Raw genomic sequence first — 19,841 nt, 5'->3', positions numbered from 1 at the left:
TGATTTCTTCCCCGTTGTCACGGTTACGTTGTGGCCCCCATCATATATAAATAGACTTGCCATATGTAAAAGGGGGGAAAATAGTGCTTGAGGCCCTGTCTGTTACTATTTTTCTTTCTCTACCCGTTTACCGTCGTTGCAAAAAAAAAAAAAAAAATGGTGCTTGACATTGGCCCCCGCGGGGTTTCGCACAACCGCGTTACGCCTTACATCCCCGAAAGGAAGTTGCCGATCCGCTTCATCAAGAAAGTGTCCGCCTTGAAGGCCCGCGTTGCCGTACCTACTCGCTCGCCGACACCATTTTTATTTCGCCGGCAAAAAGGCCGTTTCCTCCCGATTCGTTTTCCAACCCTCATCCCCGCTAGCCGCTTCATGTGTAGGCGATACGTCTCTCTTTGTTGCTCCGCATGGCGTGGGGTTGCTCGTTTGCTCCATTCACCGCTGCTCCAAAGGGGTCAAAACCGCACATGCCGTTCCCTTATTTTCAAAAGACCTAATGTGTGTGTGTGTGTGTGTGTGTGGAGGGGGGGGGGGGAGGGGCACCAGAAAAGGGGGAAAAAAGGCCCACCGGGGAGGGTGGTGGTGGTGATAGATGTGGTAAAGCTTCCTAGGATTTATTTTTAACGTTATTGTTATTATTGTTATCTTTAGTGTGCGGCGCACAAGGGCGAGTCGAGCGACCACAACCGTCAAAGTGCCCACTTGCACATCGTCGGTGTCAGCCAGAAGGAAAAAAAAAAGAAGACAACATCATGGCAGCATCAACTAGCCGGTAGAAGGTAGAAAACGGCATCGCATTTCTGATCAACAATCAAATCCCCCGGTGGGTTTGTGAGCACAAAACGTTGGCCGTTGATATACGGGGTTTCCGGGTCCGAGATGCAACGGTGCAAACCAATCGGTAGATAACAGAGTTTGAGGCAGTATTCAACTACGTCCTGATAAATGTGTAACGAGTCAGTGGTGAAGAGCAACGGGAGCCGACCGAGTGACGGCGTCCTTTCATCCACACCACTAACCATCATGTCAATAATGTCAACGAATTCGTCCATAAAATAAGTACGGTGTACAGATGGGAAAAACATATGCCTACTTAAGGCGTTGCCGATAACATAGTTGGGTTCAAATACAAAATCAGATTCGGCCCTGCTGCACAGATACGGGTCGTCGGCATATGGTGGAAAGAGGGAGAGATACTGCGTGCTGTCCAGTTCCACCACAACGGGTATGTTATGCGACGAAGGAAGAATGGACGCAACCGAAAGAAAGACCAAAAGGGAGAGTCCACCAGTAGAGGCACCCCCAATGTCCCCAGAAAAAAAAATGATGATACCTGCGCTGCGCTTGAGGTTACAACGTCTGAGGTCGTTTGCGTTCAATCCGCAGCCATCGATATATTTCACTGGAATGGCACCCGGGACCGAATTCCAATAGCGCCCAAAGTAGGCGGAGAAGGAGGTGTCTTTCGTTAGCAAGACAATATCGTTTTGTGGATACGACTGCCGGATGGAACGCATCACATGGAAGACATCCATGGCAGCTGAGCTGAGGGATCCCTCTCGCGCCCCCTCTGTTTCTGGTGCCTTCGCTTTTGCCATCGAGAGGTCGATAACCACAAAATGATTCTCGAAGTCGTAGGCATCATCCACAAGCTGCAGCGCCTCAACTCCACTTTTGGCCTCCCGACCGGGAAAATCGGAGGTGTAGTATGCGCCGGCAGCCGCCTCGCGGTCCATTCCGTAGATGCATGGTTCTTTTCCCTCCACCTCACCCGTATGTTCTCCAAATGAGGTCTGAGAGTGCGCTTCCTCCGCAGCCTCCAGTGCACTCCTGGCGGACCGAAGGGCTTTGGCAACTACAACAAGTTTGACTGCAGAAGAGGATATCCTATGCGGGTTGAGTTGCACCTCGCCGTTTTCATCGATAATGCCTATGGGCGTGACGTTGTGCTGGAGGAGCAGCCTTGCCAAACTGTGGAAACTATAACCTCTGAACGTTTGCTGCATCTCCAAACAGTGGATATCATTTTGCAGCGACCACTCATATTCCTCTATCCACGGACGTGAAGCTGTACCCTTCACTTTGAGTGGTTCGTACGTTCGGAGAAGGTTCATTATTAAGGGTACAGCCCCGGGGACCGCAGCACCGAGCCCCAACAAGTGATGCAACAGTCTCTCAACCTCCACTACACTGGCAGCATAGGACGCCACGTGTCGGGTATGTCGCTCGCTTCGAAGGTACAGATGTTGAGGGAGTTCGGGATCGAACTGGCGTATGGCAAGTGATTGTTGTATCACCTGGTAATCGGCATGATAAGCTGCCGAACCCGTGTCACCGAACAAGAAAATAGCCTCGGCGTTCGCGGCGTCAGCCCGTATGAGATCCACCTGCTTAGCTGAATCTCCAATCATGAGTACAACGCGGTTCCTGAGCCAAGGGATGTCGGCCAACAGCCTCACCTCCGGAGGAAAGTCGACAGGAGAAAGAAGTACCACTCTAACACCAAGGTACTTCCTCCAACCGGCGTAGAAATTCATCAATATGATTTCTGCCCCAAGCCCCGTGAAAATACCGGAGAATATGACGTGCGGCCTCCTTCCCCAACACGAGTGACATTCATTATAGTTCAGGTGGTCTCGACCAATTTGTGCCAACCGCTGGAACAGGGGCAGGAAATAACTGAGGGCCACGACAAGAAAGCCAATCATAAGGAACCGACCCGGTGCCGTTTGCGGCGATACGTCACCGTACCCAATCGTCCCAAAAGTGGTGACCATGCAGTAGAGAGACGAAAACGGATCCATGTAATTCCCAGCCAAGGTCTCCACAAACTGCTGTATACCAACACACGTGGAGAGGACGGCAAGCATGGTAATCAAGAAACGACAGATATCGCGTCTTATGTCCATCATCCACTTCGCAACCTGCGGATAGTCGAGCAGGACTAAAATGCATTTGCGCAGCCACCACACGCGGAGAAACAGGGGCACCCATACGCTTTGCCATGTGGGCTTGACAATTGCACCAATACCCACAATAACCATTGGCAAGCACGTCAGGGCATTTACGATTGACAACAAAGAAAGGCAATACCTCACCTTCTGCTCCTCTACCCAGAGCATTACGATCCACTCCGAAAAGAATATAGCGTTGATGATCGCTACGGTAATGAACCGGCCGGTTTTCCAGTTGAAATCGTATATCGACGTTGGATGGGCGTAGAAAGATGCCTCCACATAAATGGATATGGAGAGCAACTCGAACAAGAGGGTCACCGCCAGGCCTGAGACGGACACGTTGCTGTGCCGTTGATTCAGCACATCAAAGAAATTTCGGAAGGAAACCCTCTCCTTCGATTGGTCGCCACCAAACTTCACCACCGCGCGTGATTTCGACATCTGATTCCCCTTTCACGCTGCGGTGAATACCTACAGTTCGCTTGCGGTTTACCGCTTACGGCGGCGGTAAAAGGGAATATACGGGGAGAGAGAAGGAGTAAATGGATAATTAAACAACAATGTGTAAAAAAGGGAAAAGGAAAAGAGAACATGACTTGCTTGATTCGCGAATAGGGAGTGTCACGCGCGTCGTTTACAACAGCAGAGAGTCAACGCACCGCTGGGGATAGTAATAACAATAATATCTGGTGTCACGGTTGCTGTAAATGTAATTTGGCTCCCCCGTCTCCCACCCGAAACATTGTTCTCACAACATTACCGTAGCATCATGTGGGGAATAATACAAGTCAAAAAAAAATGCTTTGTGAAGGTCATGGCTAGAATGCCTAAACGTCCTCCCGCGTGTACTCCGAATTACCCGCCTGGCTGCCTCGTTTCAACAGCCCGATGTACCCCGCCTCCAAGACACAATTCTCCATTGATTGCTTAGATATCAGGTCAAACGACCTATGCAAACCATAGTTCCCTATAACAAGCACAACATCACCCTTCTCAACCCTGTACTGTGGTGACATCAGGCGCACTGTGACAAGGTTATTGTACATCATTAAGCGGCCAGTACGCCGCTGGCGGTATCCCTCCAACTTGAGGGTAAACTGTAAAACCTCCAACCCGCTCTCAGTCCCGCCCTCATGTCTTCCCAAGTGACCCACTTCAACGTCGTCCGAAACGACGCCAACGCAGCGAACCCCTGAACATCCCGTTCCCACCCTGAAAGGATGCTCCCGAAGATTGTGAACCTCCGCCATACTAATTCCCAGTGCCTTCCCTTCTGGAACGGCGGCCGGGAAAATGCGTTGAGTTTTGTCAAGTTCTCCAGCGGTTGTCCCACTCATGGGCTGCTGATTGGGGGTCGTTTGCCGATGTTGCATGTGCGCCTGCTGAAGCTCTGCTCGCAGTCTCGCATTCTCTTCTCTTAAGCGATCCAGCTGCTCCTGCGCGGAGGAGATTATGGTGATCATGTGACGAGTGCGACGGTGGTAGAGTAGGTTTGTGGCGCTCATAAAATGTTTTCCACACTCTGGACAACGAAGCGAATTCGGCAGCATCTCCTCAAGACCCGCTACGTGTTGCGGTATTTCACTAGTGACATAGGATCGCAAAGCGGCTGACGGCGCCATCAACACCATGGGGAAGTGATGTATGTGCTGGAATATCAAAGGAAAAGCACACCTACCAATGCGGTTCAACCGCGTGTGATGAGCAAAGCCCACGTGTCTCATTCCCTCCACGTGAGGTCCGCTTTCACCACTTGTGAAACATTAAGAGTTTGGTGTGAAGAAACGAAGGGGACGTGTAATTGCACACGCATACACATAGATATACGTATGTATACGCATTTGTTTTTTTTTGCACATATCCAGGGACTGACGGGACCATGCCCATTGCAACATGGTTGATCTGCGTGGCAACAAAACACTGCAGAGAATTAATGTAGTCACCGTGTTAATAAAAGGGTATTTCCAATAACTTCGCTCACGCCATGGTGATTACCACCGCTCCTCCTGTCGTCAGTTGTTAGCCCCAAGTGGTCACTTCCCCCTTTACCTCAAGGTTTCATCACCCTCCAACAAATAAGGGCCACTTGCCTCATAGAAAGGAAAAGAAAAAAAATATATATATATATCAACCCCCCCCCCCTCTCAAGGAAAACATATACTAGAAGTCAATGCAGTGGGGAAGGGGTAAACGCAAAACAAATAAATACATACATACAAGTATATATGTATGCGTAACGTGTGCACACCACATACCCCTCCGAGATCCCGTGCCGAGGGGTTCCTTTTCGTACTTTCATCGAATGGGGAAGAAGATATAGAAAAGATATGTGTAACCATGAGAAAAAGGACAACTGATAGAACCCTCCCGATAATGCGGTCTGCAAGCATGAAGAGTCGTTCATGGATTCACACAGTTCCACATTGCGGCACAACAACTCATTAATTGATGAATAAGGGGCACTACTGTCATTACTGGGAAAGAGGTGATCGCATGCACACGTGCGCGCGCAACAACACAAGAAAGGTGAAACATTTTATTGTGCACGATGCCATCAGTTATAACAAACGCTGGAAGACAAGTAAAAGAAAAAAAACGATAATAATGCCCCAAAAGGACATAATAATAACCTAATGCTATGTGCGGTTTTGCCGTGGGGGGGGGGAGGGAGGCGGCAGGTTTGATAAGATAGTTGCCCCTCAGTGCATAACTCCCATAAACACTTTCTTGCCTCCCCTCCACCGCGTATCTAGCGCGCACGTTAATAAGGATGTGAATGAACGGGATGCTGCCAATGTATATATATATATATATACATTGCCTCTACTGATGTGGAGGTGGCACTCCAACATCTTGGAAAAAAAAAAGCGGAAATCACATTCCGCTAGTCAGTTGCTCATAGCCCTCGTGGAGCCGGCGCACGCAAAGGGGAAGTTCATCACCTGCACACACATACAACCGCGTTTGTACTTGTGTATCTCTGCCTGCTTGTGTGCATCTGTGCGCTTCCGTGGGGGTGGAGAATCGATAATTGCAACACTAATGACAAACCTGCGGGGGCGGCCGTTCGTTTGTCTTTTAGTACTTATGCATGCGTCGCGAGTATGTTAGGTGGCATTAGTTGAAGTTCGAAGCCCTTTCACCTTCCCCACCGTACGTGACCCGTGCCCGAATGAAGCGGCGGAAATTAATGGCGTCGCACAGAATTTTGAGTACAGCGACGCAAAGTACCACCCGCACTGCAGTTGTAAAGGGGCATGCCATTACTGGGTCGAACGCTGTCCCTTGATTTCCCTAAGGTAAGCCCACTTCGGCTTTGTCTGTTGTTAAACTTTACTGACAGTCGTCTTGTGTACACTCATTTTCCCCCATCACCGTGGGAACGGGGAGATGCACGGGAAAACGAGCAAAGTGGTGATAAGGGAAAGCAGTGAGGTCGAATTTCCCAGGCCTAACAGGCGTGGACATCATAAACGAACCTGCAGTTTCTCCTTTTTAAACAGGGAATCATGATGGAAAAGTATCTGCACCAAAGAAAAATGTGGATACCCACAAACAAGAACACATGAATAATACGTACCGGATACTTCTATTACATAGCAGCAATTAGAACGGACGCCCACTCCTCCCCAAGTTTCCCCTCCACTCGTTCACCTTTCTCCCTCCCTCCGCCGCTTTTCATCTGAGGGATGTGGTTCCCACCTTTGATCTTACTAACAAGGAAAAGAACCAAGCCACTCCAAGAATAAAGAACGATACGGCCTCATTGGAGGCTGCGGCTTAGCATGGTCTGCCTTACCCTCCAGCGATCCTCTTTCCTGCCATGCTGGGCGAGGAAGCTATCCTTTTTCCACAATTCACGCATTTCCTGCCCCCGTCGCACCGGATCCGCACGGTTCCGTAGTGTTGACCCATTTGGTCCCAACACAGTGGACAAAGGTGCCCCGGGCCCACTACGGTACTTGTACCGACTATCGCCAGTAAAGTTGTACATCGTGTTTGCGCTTCGTTGATCAAGTGCAAACTTGTTACCGAGCCGTAGTGTCATGGAGGGTGTTACTGCAGTGGGCGGACGGCCACCGTAGAACATCTCCAGATTTCCTCCGAAACCCTCGTCATCATAGTAGTCATCTACGTAGTCAGAATACTCGTCCTCTTCGTCTTGCCCCCTACTGACGTTGTTCCTCCTCCCCTTTCTAGCGGGGTATTCCCTAGTTTCACTGGTGCGTCTCCCCCCGAGTGGGGCGCTGAGTCCCTTTTCGTGTTGTCGGAGGTGCTGCTCTATGCGGTCTTCAGGAGTTATACGATCTCCCGTCGACACAAAGCGAAGACGACCCCATGGGTCCTTCCCTACGGTACCGGCAATCGGCCCGTCGACGGGGTCAACGTACCGCCTGTTAGACCTCTCACCACCGCCACGTTTCAGGATACCTCCCACGGACACTCGCCCAGGTGCTCGTTCGTGCATGCGATAATCGAAGCAGTCGCGGAAATCCACCGGTGGCGGTTTTGCCCGCACGTGCCGCACATCATCTGGTGTTGCGGTGGTGCCCTTCAGTACACCACCACGTCCTACCGGTGATTGACCGCTGTTCCGCGGGCTCATCGTGGTGTCGTATGCCCCGCGCGGGGGTGAGACGCCAGTTTGATCGGGAGTGCCCCGCTGTGTTGAGACATGTTGCGTTCTAAGAGCCCGAGCCTCACCCATTTGCTGTAGCGTGAGTGCGATGTCCTCGGATGAGGGATTATCGTATCCCAAAGTCGCTAACATTTGGCGTGCCCCTTCGGCTTGCGGACCATACACACCGGAGAGCATCAGTGGGGGGTAGTACTCGGTGCCAATGTGATTCGTCCGATCCAATCTAGGTTGCTGCCGCCTGATGCAACAGTAAGTACAACTAATTTCACTAAAAGTTGGCGTTCAAAAAGGGGGAAAGGACAAAAAATAGCATCGAAACGGTGGAAAAAAAAAAAGTACAATCGCTCACGAAGGTCCGTCAATTATTTGAGAAACAGTTGAAAAGCTGGTCTCTCACATAACATCTGGTACATACAAACGAAGAAATGAGCACTCAAGCTGCATAGCGTTGTAACAACCATATGAGTGATTCGTTCCCCCATATTACAAACTAGTGACCTCGTGAAGAATTCAAACGTGTTCTCGCACCTAGCCACGTGCAAAGTTCACCGCTTCCGGCCCCTCCTCGAGATGTTTATCATAATCTGAGCCCCCGCCCCGTGAGGGGAGTGACGGTTGGTAGCCATTATAGGTGGCCTTTCGACTTTCTCGTGCACGATAGACTTTTTCGGGAGTTTGTCGGACTGAGCATAGGGATTAGGTCGCATTTTCAGAGCTAGATGTTACGCTTCGTATCGATAATCCCGCCCTTCGGGAGTGTGAAAACTTAAACGCCCCGCATTCATGAAAGCGCCTGCAGCACCATCCTTCAAGACACGCGACCTACGCACGACCAGCTCAGGCATAAGTGTAGCCGATTACGCGTAGGTTGTTGTATGGTCGCAAAAGGCATTTTATTCCAAACAAATGCTCACTGTACCCATAGGTAATACATTATACCTACAGGCAGCTGCGACCATCATGTGTGAGGAAGAGAGGAATGGGACAGGAACGTAACGGATGGCTTCCCACTCGGCAACCCCTACGGATCTGCAGCCTGGTAAAGGGAGATCACACAAACGCTGTCTGCTATTGACCGTCAATTAAACAGAGTACCCCTGTTGGCACCTGACATCCCCAGCGCCAATATGTTCCAAATGCATGTCTTGTGAGTTTGCACTGGAAAAAAGTTACTGCGGCAAATGATGGAAGGGCATCACCATTTGCGGGCCACGCCGGGTTAAGTAGTAGAGTAACGCCGAGGTGACTTCTTTATGCTCTCGGCGTGGCACCATATTTTCCCTTAATTCCCTTTTTCGGACTGCGCAGCGGTGTAAAGGGAAAATAAGAAACGGGAGTATGGAAGAAATGACAACAATGACAAGGGCGTGAGCTACGGGTGTGTGTGTGTGGGGGGGGGGGGGGGCGCTGCAGATAAGAACACCAAAAGCAGCAAACATGGCCGAGCCCTATTCAGTCCACCGGTTAATCAGAAAAGGAAAAGGGTGAATAATTGGGGTGCGATGCGAGGCTGACCTCATGTGTATGAGCAGTTATTTGCCTACTTTATTTTCTATTCCACAGACACGTTCAACGCTACTGCCTTTTTGACGTCATTGAAACGGTGATGTCTGCACACGCCGTTTGCCGCCGCGACACTCACAGCAGTGTGACACATCGCAGCTCCTACAGTTTGGGTGCCGTACCCTCTGCTTCGCCACGGGAGTGAGGCATGTGTCCGCCGATTTGTGGTAGCTGCATACCGCTAGGTCTCTTTTATTTTTTTTTCTTTTCAGCCTTTTTTGATTTTATTTGTATTTTATTCCTCTCCTCCAATGCCTTATTTCCGTTCATCACTTCTCATTCAGGGACATCTGCAATAAGATGCACCTTCCGACACTTCTCGGGGTAATTATTTCCCTGCGCTGGCAACATTTCGTAAAGCTGCAATGAACGCTTCAACCGCGCTGCCGCACGAAAGGCATTGGTTACACCTCCTCTCATTCTTTTCCTTTTCCCATTCGCTGCACCCAACACCCATTTTTCAAACTCAGTTCTTTTCTTCTCTTTTTTTCCCCCAACTTCGGCGCCGTATGTCTGTATCACACAAATCACACGCACACGCACACGCGGCAACCAACACCTTGTGGGGAAGACTCAGGGGTGAGGTTCGCTTAGTGTCCGTTATTCGCCCCAAGTGTCAGTACCGTCCCTCTTTTCAGTTACAAAAAAAATGGGAACCCGGTGGCGTCGGGGACGGGCGCGGTGCAATGGAAGAAAAAACAAAGAAGAGGTCTTTCAAATGGCAAAACGACCAAGGCAATAGAACCAAGGGAGAGGGAAGAAAATAGTTGGCAGACCCGTTTGCCGAGCCATCCATTTCGACCCCCCTCTCTTCTTTGCTCGCTTCATACACACCTAACGCACACATACATACACCTTAGGAGACCGTACATGAGCGCATGTGTGGCCCTATTGGGAATATGCACTTGAGAATCAGCGATGACGGTGGTGATTGCATATACCTAGCCCTCACCAGACGGTTTGTCAGGTCGGTTTGACACTCCCCGTTCCTTAATTTATTTTCATTGTTTAGTTATTCAAATATTTTCCTTTTTTCTATTCTTGTTTATTACCGTTCGTTTGGCGGCCACATATAATTAGTTGTTTTTTTTTTTGAAGAAGAGACGTATTACATTATTATTACTTGTATCCTTTTTGTTAATTTCACGTTTTTCTTCTTCATCTTTTTTCTTTTGCTTTCGCTGATTTTTTTTTCTTTTTCGGCGCCACTCACCCACTTCACCGGACATTCTTCCCTTTATGTCATAGGTAGAAAAAATTAGTGAGTAATTCCTTTTTCTCTTTTTCTCTTTACCTGTTTTCTTGCTATTCCTTTCCTCATTTTATTTCCTTACAGTAGCTACCTTTGTTTTCCCCTCACTCAACTTTTACTTTTATCAACATACCCCTTCATATGTATTCCTTCGTGTGTGTGTGTGTTGTTGTTGTTGTTGTTTTTTCTTGGTTTTTTTTTCGTTTCTCCCTCTTCATTTCTTTTTGTTTTCTTTTGTTCACAAATACATAACCATACCATATTTACTTATTTACGTACCCTCATACTCTGCTGTATCCTTCCTTCCTTCTTTCGGTCCTTCCTCTTCTCTTTTGTGCCTTCACTCGCCCCCCGCCTCGTCCCGCCACCCACTTGTCTACGGCGACAGCAGTGGGGATAGAAGGAAGACAGGGATGTAATGGGGATAAAGGGCTGATTCCCTTCATGCCCGCATTGCACAGACACCTCCCGTTACTCACCAAGGTAGGCAGCAAAGTCAACTGGAAGCTCTTCAATTTGCGTGTGATAATGCGATTCAATCTCCCGCAGGACCTCCACATCCTTCTGAGTGACGAAGTTGATTGCCACACCCTTACGTCCGTACCGACCACCACGACCAATACGGTGAAGGTAGTTTTCTTTGTTCGTGGGGAGGTCGAAGTTGATGACGATGTTCACGTGGTGCACATCGATACCACGGGCCACAAGGTCCGTCGTCACTAACACGCGGGAGCTTCCGTTGCGGAAGGTACCCATGACTTTTTCACGCTCTTGCTTCGACATCTCGGAGTGCATGCAGCTGACCGTGTGGTTGCTGCTGTTCAACTGAGAGGCGAGCCAGTCCACCTTGCGGCGGGTGTTAGCGAATATCACACTCTGCGCAATGCTCACGGTTTCGTACAAATCCATAAGAGTATCAAGCTTGTGCTCCTCCTCCACAGCGATGAAGAACTGCTTGATACCCTCAAGGGTGAGGCTCTCCCGCTTTACAAGAATACGAGTGGGGTCGCGCATGAACTTCTTTGTGAGCTCGAGCACGTCATCGGGCATGGTAGCAGAGAACAGGGCTACCTGAATCTCCTTAGGTAGGAAACGAAAGATATCGTAAATCTGTTCGGCAAAACCCTGAGAGAGCATCTCATCGGCCTCGTCAAGAACAAGCACACGGAGTGACTCCGTTCGCATCGCACCGCGTTTCGTCACATCCACCACACGACCGGGTGTTCCCACAGCGACGATGGTGCCACTCTGCAGCTTACGGTAGTCGTCTTGCACACGAGTGCCCCCGACAAAGGTTGCACAAAATGATGAGCTGCCTTCAGCGAGGAACTCACCAATGCGTGTGATGACCTCAGCCGTCTGCATTGCAAGTTCCCTAGTGGGGGAGAGCACAAGGCCCTGAAGGACGTTGTGGCGGAAGTCAAGGCGCTGTAACAAACCAATGGAGAATGCACCAGTTTTACCCGTTCCCGACTGCGCCTGGGCAATGATGTCACCACCGCGGGTGAAGGGAACGATGGCACGCTGCTGGATGCTGCTCGGCTTCTCAAAACCATGCGAGTAAATACCGCGCAAGAGATTCTGATGGAGCGGCATGTCATCGAACGACGGGATGGGGCGAATTCCGGGCTGGTCATCCAGGAAGGAATCCTGATCCTGGGGCTCGACCTTTCCTTGTTGGGCCATGATTGACGCCGATTAAGAGTGGATTGCCTTGAAAGCGGAGAAAAATCTGCAACAAACACAGCAAAAGGGAAACAACAAGAAGAAAAGAAGATGTGAGATGAGAAGCCCGTGAAGATACAGCAGGGCGTATTCGACGACAATGAGTCAGGCAACTATACGCACGCAAGTAAATATAAGGTGACACGCGCACAAAGAAAAAGCACACAAAATCGTTCCTATGTAATTATTTACCGACACCAGCGTATATTGCACAACACAGACGCCACGTAAGCAACAACTACAGGATGCATTGATGCTAATTGCTTCCCATCTTGAACTCTAGGTTCCTCGGTTGTCTGCCCCCTTCACAGAAGGGCGACGTCGCAAGCAAGTGAACTTGGCCTCCCCGTAGTGTGCCCACCACCCGGTAATGAAAACAATGATTTGGAAGGAAATGTTCCCGTTAATCTGTGAGTGAGTGCAAGAAAATGGGTCCGTAAGTATATTCCGATATGCCGTCACCAACCCTTCCTTTACTTTGCTGTGTACAACTTCCTTTTCTCTTCGTGTGGTTGAGCCTAAGATAGTGGAGGCATACCCCACTGGAGACGCAGGGCATTCGCAGGGTTCTCAGCAAGCGGTGGTGTACCGTGCGCATACAATAGAAACTTCATAGGAAACATACTCGTGATTATATCCACTGACTCACGGACTGCTTTCAAATCACCATGATTCTTCACCTGCAGCCACTTAAACTCTGGTACGCGGTCCACACGTTTATAATTCCCCTGCTTCATGAATTTAAACCATACACGACACAGCCACGAGTTAACTGGGTCCAGGTCACCGTACTCTCCATGAAATAAGTCAGTGCACGCAAGGCTGGCACTATTGCGGTCATACATAACATACTCGTTCGTCAGGTCATCGCCAGCCACACGCAGCAGCTCGATATTGGGAGTTATTTGCTTCTGAATTAATGTACCAAGTGGTTGTACGCGAGATGAGCACCGTACTTCTTCATCCGCGACTCGCCAACTCACACTGTCGGGCTGACTGGAGCACAGGCGGCAGATGTTGTTAATATCGTCCGCGACCATGGCCACCTCAGTGTCATTATCGACAGCACTTCCCACTGCAACCTCCGCCTCGTCCACCTCTGGAAATGAAAGCCCCGTCAGGCCGTTCCCCATGTTCATACATCCCCCGGTCGGGCGAACGACCTCCTGCTGCCTGTTCTGAGCACCGCTGGGAATGGGCTTCTCGCCACTGCACAATATTTCTGCGTCGGGGAAAGCCTCGGCCCACGCATGAACGCTTCCCCACGCCTGTCGGGTTGGTACGACTATCGTCTTCACCACCCGGTTTTCGTCGTTAAGTTTGTTAATTGTTGCTACAAATGTTTTGGGATCGACATCGATGGGGTTGTACAGAACGGTATGGGCGCCTTCCCGCTCTACGAGCCGCTTGGCCTTCCCCAATTCATCTGGTCCATCGTTACTATGGTGACTCTGTCGTGTGAAGGGTCGAAGGGAAGCCTCAAAAGAAGAAGACCCGGTGTTTCCTCCGCTCTTCCGCCGACCCGCTGCACTCCTTTGCCAGCGCTGTCGTAGTAGCCGCCCTTGCCACTCCTCATCACTCTCACCCTCCAGCCGCTTCTGTTCTCTCAACAGCGCATCTTCATCTTCCTCGCTGGCATACGTGAGCACAGTGGCCTTCACCTGAACGTCGTAGTCTGACACGAACACAACGGTGTTATCAAGCCTACTCGTGGTATCGTTCATGAAATGCATACCCTTGATGATTTTCATTACACTCTGGCACTCCTCCGTGAGGTGCAGTTGTGGTGACGGCTGCGAGGGGTCACTTTGCTTCTCGATGAAGTAGGGATGACTGTACACATCCGCGGCCAGTTTGCCACGGAATAGAGCCGTCAACACTGCTAGCCCCTGAGGAAAAGGGAGCGTACCACGCACTAGGAAAACATTGGGGTTGTGTATGTCGGTAATGAGCGCAAAGTTGCGCCGCAGGTGATCCTGCATCATATACGACGCTTTTGACATCATCTTTCCTATAATGTGAACAGTGCAGCTGTGTACAAAAGAACAAAAGCGACGACGTTCACGACCAACGAGTACTTCAAGCACTGAAGAAACAAATGGAATACTGATGAGTCAAATAAAACATATATTGTTGTGCCTTACTTCGCGAACCGTTATGCGAAACTATTTCGGAGGTGCACCCAAACGGCAGGTTACCCAACCAATTCTCGCCTCGCGAGCATCTGCAAGGGGCGATGGACATCACCGTCGCTCTTAACAACAAAAACGACGGCTGCGGTGACGTGCATAGTTCGTGCTCATACATAGATCTATCTTTTCGCCACTTATATACGCAAACTATAAGCGTCCGAGCTAAACACACATGCACGAATGCCACAACGAGGTCCTGGAAGTATATCCAACCCAACTAAAAAAAACCTATACGGTATACAGTGACGATAAGAACGATAGTAATAGAAGCCTTTCCACTTAATCAGACAAACAAATTTTTCATTAGTGGCGTAGCCTTCAGAGGAACAAATTGCCCTATTCCCCGCCAACTTTAGCGACAACACCCATCCCATTGCCGGTTAACCGGGATTGTTTACACCCGGTACAATGCTGCAAGGAACACCCACATCGAGAAAACTTCACGTGTATATCCCCTCACGTATGTGGCTACAGCGAAGCTTACGTCATTTGCTGCCGCCTCGTGTACAGCCGTTTCGAACACACGCTGCAGGATAAGTCGGTGTCCGGTGTCGTTCGGCATGTAAGCGCAATTAATGGGACTTCCTGCCATACGCAGGCACGGGTTACCGACTGCAAGCGAATGCGACGCGCATGGGGTATGACCGGGCCGTCGTGAATCATGCATGACCTCCTCACCGAGGTACTCGTTAAGATGTCTGGCAGCTCGTCTGTTAACCCTTTCTTGGGACATATTTGCCCACACGAGTCGCTCACTTTCAGCCTCTTCAAGCAATTTTTGCAGTGCTGCAGCCACACCATGATGAAAAGCGGGCTTCTTGCCGTTGCGCCAGCGGACCAGAGCACGACGAACGTTTATTTGAAGCTCGTGCTCTATTTCACGCTCCTTCCCCGTATCCCGTAGTGAAAACTGCAGTGTTTCTCGTTGTATGGCTGCGATAAAGGGCAAACATGCCCTCACATTCTCATCTTCGTGGTTAAAACAAGGAAACCAAAAGCGTTCATCATGCAAATTCCAGTCCATCCTGTGTGGTGTCCCACTGATTTGTATGTTGGCCCACAACTGGTCGTGCGACACAACCATGTCAACATCAGTGAAAAAGTTGAAGTTGGGGTCGTGCACTGGAGCCACAACCCCACCGTGTGGATCGATGAGCCGCAGCTCACCGTCAAACGAGTGCAACACCATTGTTACACGCTGGTATATGGGACCCCGCCCTGTTACCACGTAAGTCGCTTCACTTGGTTCAATGAATCGGAGAAAATGTGCCAGCAGAAGGGAAAGTTCCTCATACTTGCACTCGCGCGCCTTCAGCACTTCAACATTGGTGTTCCAAGCACGGTTACTTTGAACCGGGAGCATGTCTAAGCGAAGAGGAAGCAGCGACACAAAGCGAATGGCTTGACTCACAGTGGTGACAGTAATCGGAGGTGGTCCGCCTCCGGCAAGAAGGAACCGACATACTAACGTTAAATCTCCTGTAGTACACAGCACAAATGGGCTAATGCTACGGTTGCGCGCCACAGGGTTGACAGAAGAGAGCTTCCGTATTTTACTGAGGGCACTTGGTCGCCACCTCATGGCAGTCTCATGCAGATACCGGAGTTGTGGTGATACATTGAACTGCTTGACAAGTCTTTGCATCTCCAACTCATCCCCTGCTTCCCGTGACCCCCTGTCAGGTTGTGGCCAAAGGGCCAGGTATAGCTGGATCGTGGGAAGAAGAGAAGGCAACCCGCGGCGCCTCAGTTTCACTCGTCCGGAGTCGCCGTGGCTGACCTCCCGCGGACTTTGATGATACCCAAGAGACCAACGGGGTGTGGTAAGAACGTACAGACCCTCCATTCGAGCCTGCTCCGCCGTGTAAAGTGAGTAGAAGGGAACACGTAACACTCCCAGCAACCGGCGCTCGGTTCGGTAGTGCGTTTCGTGGGAGATGACTCCCGCTGTTATAGTTGTTGGGGGCATTGGGATCTCCACCTTATCGTATACAGATATCACAATATCGTCGTCAATCAGGGAGAGTGTGTCGTCATCAAAGTCAGGTGGGCTAAAGGGAATATTAAGTGTTTCAAACCACGATGGCGTTGACCCTACTTCGCTCCGTGAGTGCACCGTTTCATACACAAAGCTGACCTCAATAAAGGGCTCGAGAGGTGTGCCATCTGACCTCACTGGTAGCGTAGATGCCCTCATGATATGTACCACTATGCGGGAATCCCTCAGCACTGCAAGTGAGTCAGGGCTGATGTCTCTTATTTTAGGGCGCTTCCCTCGGCGCGGATTCAGTTGACTTTCAGCCGTCCAGTGTATTGGTTTGGCTGGTAAAAGTTTTGGGATAATGACGTGTCGCTCCTGAATCTCATGGTCCTCCACCTTACGTGAGTTGGTGTATTTACTCTTCTGAAAACGGAGACGTTGCTGCCACAGCTTCAGTTTTTCTCGCCGTGAGAGTAGACTCAGTGAAAGACACGACGGCGATGAACCCTGCACAAACCCCTCGTGCAGCTCATCAGGCGCCGTCTGCATGAATTCCCTATTCTCTACGCAATGTTTGCATGCCGCAGCAAAATCGGAGCTGTCTGAGTCGTCCAAAGGGATTGGCTGGGAAAAAAGGTGTGCCTCCGCTGCATCGCGCGGCTCCTCACGATTTAAGCGAATGGCCCAGCGATGACGTAACTGTTGTAGCCGTTTACTCTCCTTGGGATGTCTCGTCGGTAACCCTTTGTACAGAGCTGGCTCCGGTCCCACTACACGTCCCACCTGCGGTACAACATTATCCCCTGCGTTCGCTCCTGTTTTGCTCACGCCATTCACCGATACAGCCGTTTGCGTCTTTGACACCGCGTAGTGATCCTTTAGAGTATTCAACAATGGTCTATATTTGGGGTCCATTGGGTCGGCATCCCCATTTAGAAATAGGTCCTCTATTTCATGCATGGCCATCCCGTGATGTGTGGTCCAGTTTGTTGAAATACAAGCTGTCCCCGATATGACGCTTCCCTCGTATTTTTTGTGGCTATGTCCTGAGTGTGTGAATGGTATGGGTCTTTGCATTGGAAGCAGAAGGCACGCCTGTGTGAGAGAGGGTTCCATACGTATGGTGGTGACAACACGTCTGTTGTTCACACCACCCACAGCGATAACATGCAGTAGTATCTCCTCTGGATCCGAAAGTGTATGCAGTTCAAATGTTTCGTTGAAGAATACAACCTTCACGGCGTTAATTACCCGTGGCTCGGTAGCCCCTACAAACTGGGGCTGGGTGAAGGCGTTCGTACGAGCAAAGAGAAGAACCTGGAAATGTTGTGCTGGTTCATCTTGCGTTCCCACCGGTAACGTGAGACCCTCAATAACAGGTGAATAGTCGAGCAAGCGGTCATCTTTAACAGTATGGGCGTCCACCTTGGAGCCTTCACGCTTTAAATACAAATGAAAACATGCATTTCGCTGCACTTCAGCTGTAACTGAAGGATCAACTAACATGGAAGCAGATTCCCCATTCCCAATAATAAATCCGGACGGCGACCCAAAGCTGTTGGTTGTGCCATTCATTGAAACTTGAAACGGCGACACGTGGGCCGCGAAAAATTCGCGTCGTCTTCCCTCAGTGTCAGGTTGCTCCGATGAGGTGGATATTCCTCCAAAATTCCCCCTACCTAATTGCAAGAGTTGCCTCCATGACGTCACCATCCCAGAGAGGTACGAGTGTTGTAGCTTACATGTAAGTTTGTGCAACTTTTCCAGTGTGATCATCAACCTTCTCTGTTCCTCTGTGAGACTACGATGCGAGCGGAGACTCCGCAGTTGGTCCTCGTAGAAAGTACGGTTCTTCAGATGTGGCAACAGGTTCAATTCCATCATGCGATACGGTTCATAATTATCCAGAATGCTAGAGACCAGCTCATCATGCGGACTAAAGTTTACCGGCGCCGCAGCTGCACGACCTTCGCCACCGCCGGCGTTCGCCCCCGATGAAACGGAAGCGGTTGGAACGCCTACCACTGCATCACGTGTGGGATTTCCACCACGTGCCCGCATTTGATGATCAGTGGTTTTATCGGAATGTGGTGGAGAGGACGGCCGAAAACGCACGTAGTCGATATGAATCACAAGGGAACGGCGTTTTTGCGCCTCCTGCACCACAGCGGACATCGGCATTTCCCCTCCGTCAATATAATGCAAGCATGACAAGTGAAAAACCGGTCTGACGCTTTCGTCTGTGACGTACTCAAAATGGATCGTCGGCGTTTGAGTTCGAAGCCCCTCACAAACCTGATATGCCCTTCCACTCCAAATATCTGTTGATGGTACAACAAGATCATGAAAGAGAGACTTTTGTACCATAGACCGATGCGCCCTCTTCACTGCCGGACAAAAGGGAGCCGCTACAATACCATCAGATCCATCATGTTCTTCGCCTCCAAAGACTTTTTGCACATCACCACCCGAGGTCCCTTTTACACTATCGCAGAGATTTCGGAGCCACCCTTGAATTTTTCCTACGAGATGTTCTATCATCTCCCTCCCCATACCCTCACGTCGCCACGGTGGCAATAGCCCAGCTACCATTCTACTGGTATTACGCTCCGCTCCACCAGGCAAGAGTTGATTTTGCTCAGAAATCACCTCCGCTACTTGTTCGTACTCGTCACGCCCCACAAATTGCTGAAGCGACTGTGCAGCAACGAGGTCAGCTGAAAGTTGATCTCTGACAGCATCGACCGGTGTACTCCCCCGTTTACCGCCACTACGCGTGCTGTTAAGAAATAGCGAGAGCTCAGACCACCGATGCACCCACCACGGCGGCCTTCTTGTTACCTGGCGGTTAGACAACTCTGTTAATTCAGGTTCGGGAACATCTGACAACCCTCCCTCTTCGGTTGCGGTCAAACTCTTACCGCGCCACGAGTCGCTGTCTTCCTCACTTGAAGAGCCGTCCTCGGTGTTGGCTTGCACCGGAGCTTCTGCCGCCTCTACCACACGCAAAGTTGGATCAAAGCGTAACCTACGGTTCGTGTTCTTCTTACCTTTCTTCAATGCCGATGCATTGCCACCGCGCGAACTAGGTGACAGGAGTTCAAGAAAGTGTTGAGCAGCGTCATTTCCCTCCACATGCGCGTGGTCTTCAGGGGTCTCGTCCTGCAGCGGCAGAGGCGTACCAAAACCGCTACCTGTCGTTGGCGATAACGGTGGTTCGGCGTTAGTCTGCTTCTGCATTCAACATACCAAAAATACCGGACGAACCTAGAATTCTAATAATGGGAAAGCACTCCCACTGCAATACTTCCCCCAACAGTTCCACACACCACCACCACCAAGCTTACTGCCCCTGTTTCGTTGTAAGCTAATTGCTTGTATGCTATGGTGGACACGACACCTTGCGTCCTCTTGTAAAGTTGTGAAGGGAACCGCGGAGAGCATTTGATTCACAGTTACAAGAGGTATCAAACGGGAAAACAGAAGAGAAAATGACAGCGGAACCGTTTTGAAAAGCGCGTGCGTAAGTGGT

The 19,841-nt window shown here is 50.2% G+C and overlaps 16 protein-coding genes across 16 annotated transcripts, besides 5 other annotated features; 2 read left to right on the top strand and 14 right to left on the bottom strand.

Annotated features, from left to right (window-relative positions):
• Nucleotides 1-156: 156 nt before the first annotated feature.
• On the top strand, nt 157-624 carry Tb09.160.3390 (hypothetical protein, unlikely; the record flags this gene model as incomplete). Its single annotated transcript, XM_798693.1, has 1 exon — nt 157-624. One exon carries the CDS (start codon nt 157-159, stop codon nt 622-624), a length of 468 nt encoding a protein of 155 aa, XP_803786.1.
• Nucleotides 498-521: a microsatellite.
• Nucleotides 625-761: 137 nt separating the features above from the next.
• On the bottom strand, nt 762-3,398 carry Tb09.160.3380 (calcium/potassium channel CAKC; the record flags this gene model as incomplete). Its single annotated transcript, XM_798692.1, has 1 exon — nt 762-3,398. One exon carries the CDS (start codon nt 3,396-3,398, stop codon nt 762-764), a length of 2,637 nt encoding a protein of 878 aa, XP_803785.1.
• A 386-nt stretch (nt 3,399-3,784) lies between these two features.
• On the bottom strand, nt 3,785-4,681 carry Tb09.160.3370 (hypothetical protein, conserved; the record flags this gene model as incomplete). The annotated part of the gene is made up of 1 exon (XM_798691.1): nt 3,785-4,681. The coding sequence occupies one exon, from the start codon at nt 4,679-4,681 to the stop codon at nt 3,785-3,787; it is 897 nt and encodes a 298-aa protein (XP_803784.1).
• A 383-nt stretch (nt 4,682-5,064) lies between these two features.
• Nucleotides 5,065-5,085: a sequence feature (AT_rich).
• A 39-nt stretch (nt 5,086-5,124) lies between these two features.
• On the bottom strand, nt 5,125-5,361 carry Tb09.v1.0190 (hypothetical protein, unlikely; the record flags this gene model as incomplete). Its single annotated transcript, XM_798690.1, has 1 exon — nt 5,125-5,361. The coding sequence occupies one exon, from the start codon at nt 5,359-5,361 to the stop codon at nt 5,125-5,127; it is 237 nt and encodes a 78-aa protein (XP_803783.1).
• Nucleotides 5,362-5,786: 425 nt separating this feature from the next.
• On the top strand, nt 5,787-6,068 carry Tb09.160.3350 (hypothetical protein, unlikely; the record flags this gene model as incomplete). Its single annotated transcript, XM_798689.1, has 1 exon — nt 5,787-6,068. One exon carries the CDS (start codon nt 5,787-5,789, stop codon nt 6,066-6,068), a length of 282 nt encoding a protein of 93 aa, XP_803782.1.
• A 6-nt stretch (nt 6,069-6,074) lies between these two features.
• On the bottom strand, nt 6,075-6,221 carry Tb09.160.3340 (hypothetical protein, unlikely; the record flags this gene model as incomplete). The annotated part of the gene is made up of 1 exon (XM_798688.1): nt 6,075-6,221. The coding sequence occupies one exon, from the start codon at nt 6,219-6,221 to the stop codon at nt 6,075-6,077; it is 147 nt and encodes a 48-aa protein (XP_803781.1).
• A 69-nt stretch (nt 6,222-6,290) lies between these two features.
• Tb09.160.3330 (hypothetical protein, unlikely) lies at nt 6,291-6,428 on the bottom strand (the record flags this gene model as incomplete). Its single annotated transcript, XM_024642649.1, has 1 exon — nt 6,291-6,428. The coding sequence occupies one exon, from the start codon at nt 6,426-6,428 to the stop codon at nt 6,291-6,293; it is 138 nt and encodes a 45-aa protein (XP_024498436.1).
• Nucleotides 6,429-6,720: 292 nt separating this feature from the next.
• Tb09.160.3320 (hypothetical protein, conserved) lies at nt 6,721-7,773 on the bottom strand (the record flags this gene model as incomplete). The annotated part of the gene is made up of 1 exon (XM_798686.1): nt 6,721-7,773. The coding sequence occupies one exon, from the start codon at nt 7,771-7,773 to the stop codon at nt 6,721-6,723; it is 1,053 nt and encodes a 350-aa protein (XP_803779.1).
• A 1,714-nt stretch (nt 7,774-9,487) lies between these two features.
• On the bottom strand, nt 9,488-9,616 carry Tb09.160.3310 (hypothetical protein, unlikely; the record flags this gene model as incomplete). The annotated part of the gene is made up of 1 exon (XM_024642648.1): nt 9,488-9,616. The coding sequence occupies one exon, from the start codon at nt 9,614-9,616 to the stop codon at nt 9,488-9,490; it is 129 nt and encodes a 42-aa protein (XP_024498435.1).
• A 257-nt stretch (nt 9,617-9,873) lies between these two features.
• On the bottom strand, nt 9,874-9,987 carry Tb09.160.3300 (hypothetical protein, unlikely; the record flags this gene model as incomplete). The annotated part of the gene is made up of 1 exon (XM_024642647.1): nt 9,874-9,987. The coding sequence occupies one exon, from the start codon at nt 9,985-9,987 to the stop codon at nt 9,874-9,876; it is 114 nt and encodes a 37-aa protein (XP_024498434.1).
• Nucleotides 9,988-10,235: 248 nt separating this feature from the next.
• On the bottom strand, nt 10,236-10,388 carry Tb09.160.3290 (hypothetical protein, unlikely; the record flags this gene model as incomplete). The annotated part of the gene is made up of 1 exon (XM_798683.1): nt 10,236-10,388. The coding sequence occupies one exon, from the start codon at nt 10,386-10,388 to the stop codon at nt 10,236-10,238; it is 153 nt and encodes a 50-aa protein (XP_803776.1).
• Nucleotides 10,288-10,358: a sequence feature (A-rich).
• A 131-nt stretch (nt 10,389-10,519) lies between the features above and the next one.
• Nucleotides 10,520-10,672, bottom strand: Tb09.160.3280 (hypothetical protein, unlikely; the record flags this gene model as incomplete). Its single annotated transcript, XM_798682.1, has 1 exon — nt 10,520-10,672. One exon carries the CDS (start codon nt 10,670-10,672, stop codon nt 10,520-10,522), a length of 153 nt encoding a protein of 50 aa, XP_803775.1.
• Nucleotides 10,562-10,650: a sequence feature (A-rich).
• A 35-nt stretch (nt 10,673-10,707) lies between the features above and the next one.
• Nucleotides 10,708-10,753: a sequence feature (GA-rich).
• A 129-nt stretch (nt 10,754-10,882) lies between these two features.
• Tb09.160.3270 (eukaryotic initiation factor 4a, putative) lies at nt 10,883-12,097 on the bottom strand (the record flags this gene model as incomplete). Its single annotated transcript, XM_798681.1, has 1 exon — nt 10,883-12,097. One exon carries the CDS (start codon nt 12,095-12,097, stop codon nt 10,883-10,885), a length of 1,215 nt encoding a protein of 404 aa, XP_803774.1.
• A 557-nt stretch (nt 12,098-12,654) lies between these two features.
• On the bottom strand, nt 12,655-14,142 carry Tb09.160.3260 (hypothetical protein, conserved; the record flags this gene model as incomplete). The annotated part of the gene is made up of 1 exon (XM_798680.1): nt 12,655-14,142. The coding sequence occupies one exon, from the start codon at nt 14,140-14,142 to the stop codon at nt 12,655-12,657; it is 1,488 nt and encodes a 495-aa protein (XP_803773.1).
• A 188-nt stretch (nt 14,143-14,330) lies between these two features.
• Nucleotides 14,331-14,426, bottom strand: Tb09.160.3250 (hypothetical protein, unlikely; the record flags this gene model as incomplete). Its single annotated transcript, XM_024642646.1, has 1 exon — nt 14,331-14,426. One exon carries the CDS (start codon nt 14,424-14,426, stop codon nt 14,331-14,333), a length of 96 nt encoding a protein of 31 aa, XP_024498433.1.
• Nucleotides 14,427-14,722: 296 nt separating this feature from the next.
• Nucleotides 14,723-19,549, bottom strand: Tb09.160.3240 (hypothetical protein, conserved; the record flags this gene model as incomplete). The annotated part of the gene is made up of 1 exon (XM_798678.1): nt 14,723-19,549. The coding sequence occupies one exon, from the start codon at nt 19,547-19,549 to the stop codon at nt 14,723-14,725; it is 4,827 nt and encodes a 1,608-aa protein (XP_803771.1).
• Nucleotides 19,550-19,841: the final 292 nt, after the last annotated feature.

The sequence above is a fragment of the Trypanosoma brucei genome, chromosome 9 (assembly GCF_000002445.2).
Source record: "Trypanosoma brucei brucei TREU927 chromosome 9, whole genome shotgun sequence".
NCBI classification, from domain to species: domain Eukaryota; phylum Euglenozoa; class Kinetoplastea; order Trypanosomatida; family Trypanosomatidae; genus Trypanosoma; species Trypanosoma brucei.
Note: the sequence above shows the minus strand (reverse complement) of the source record. Positions and strands in the feature narration are given on the sequence as shown.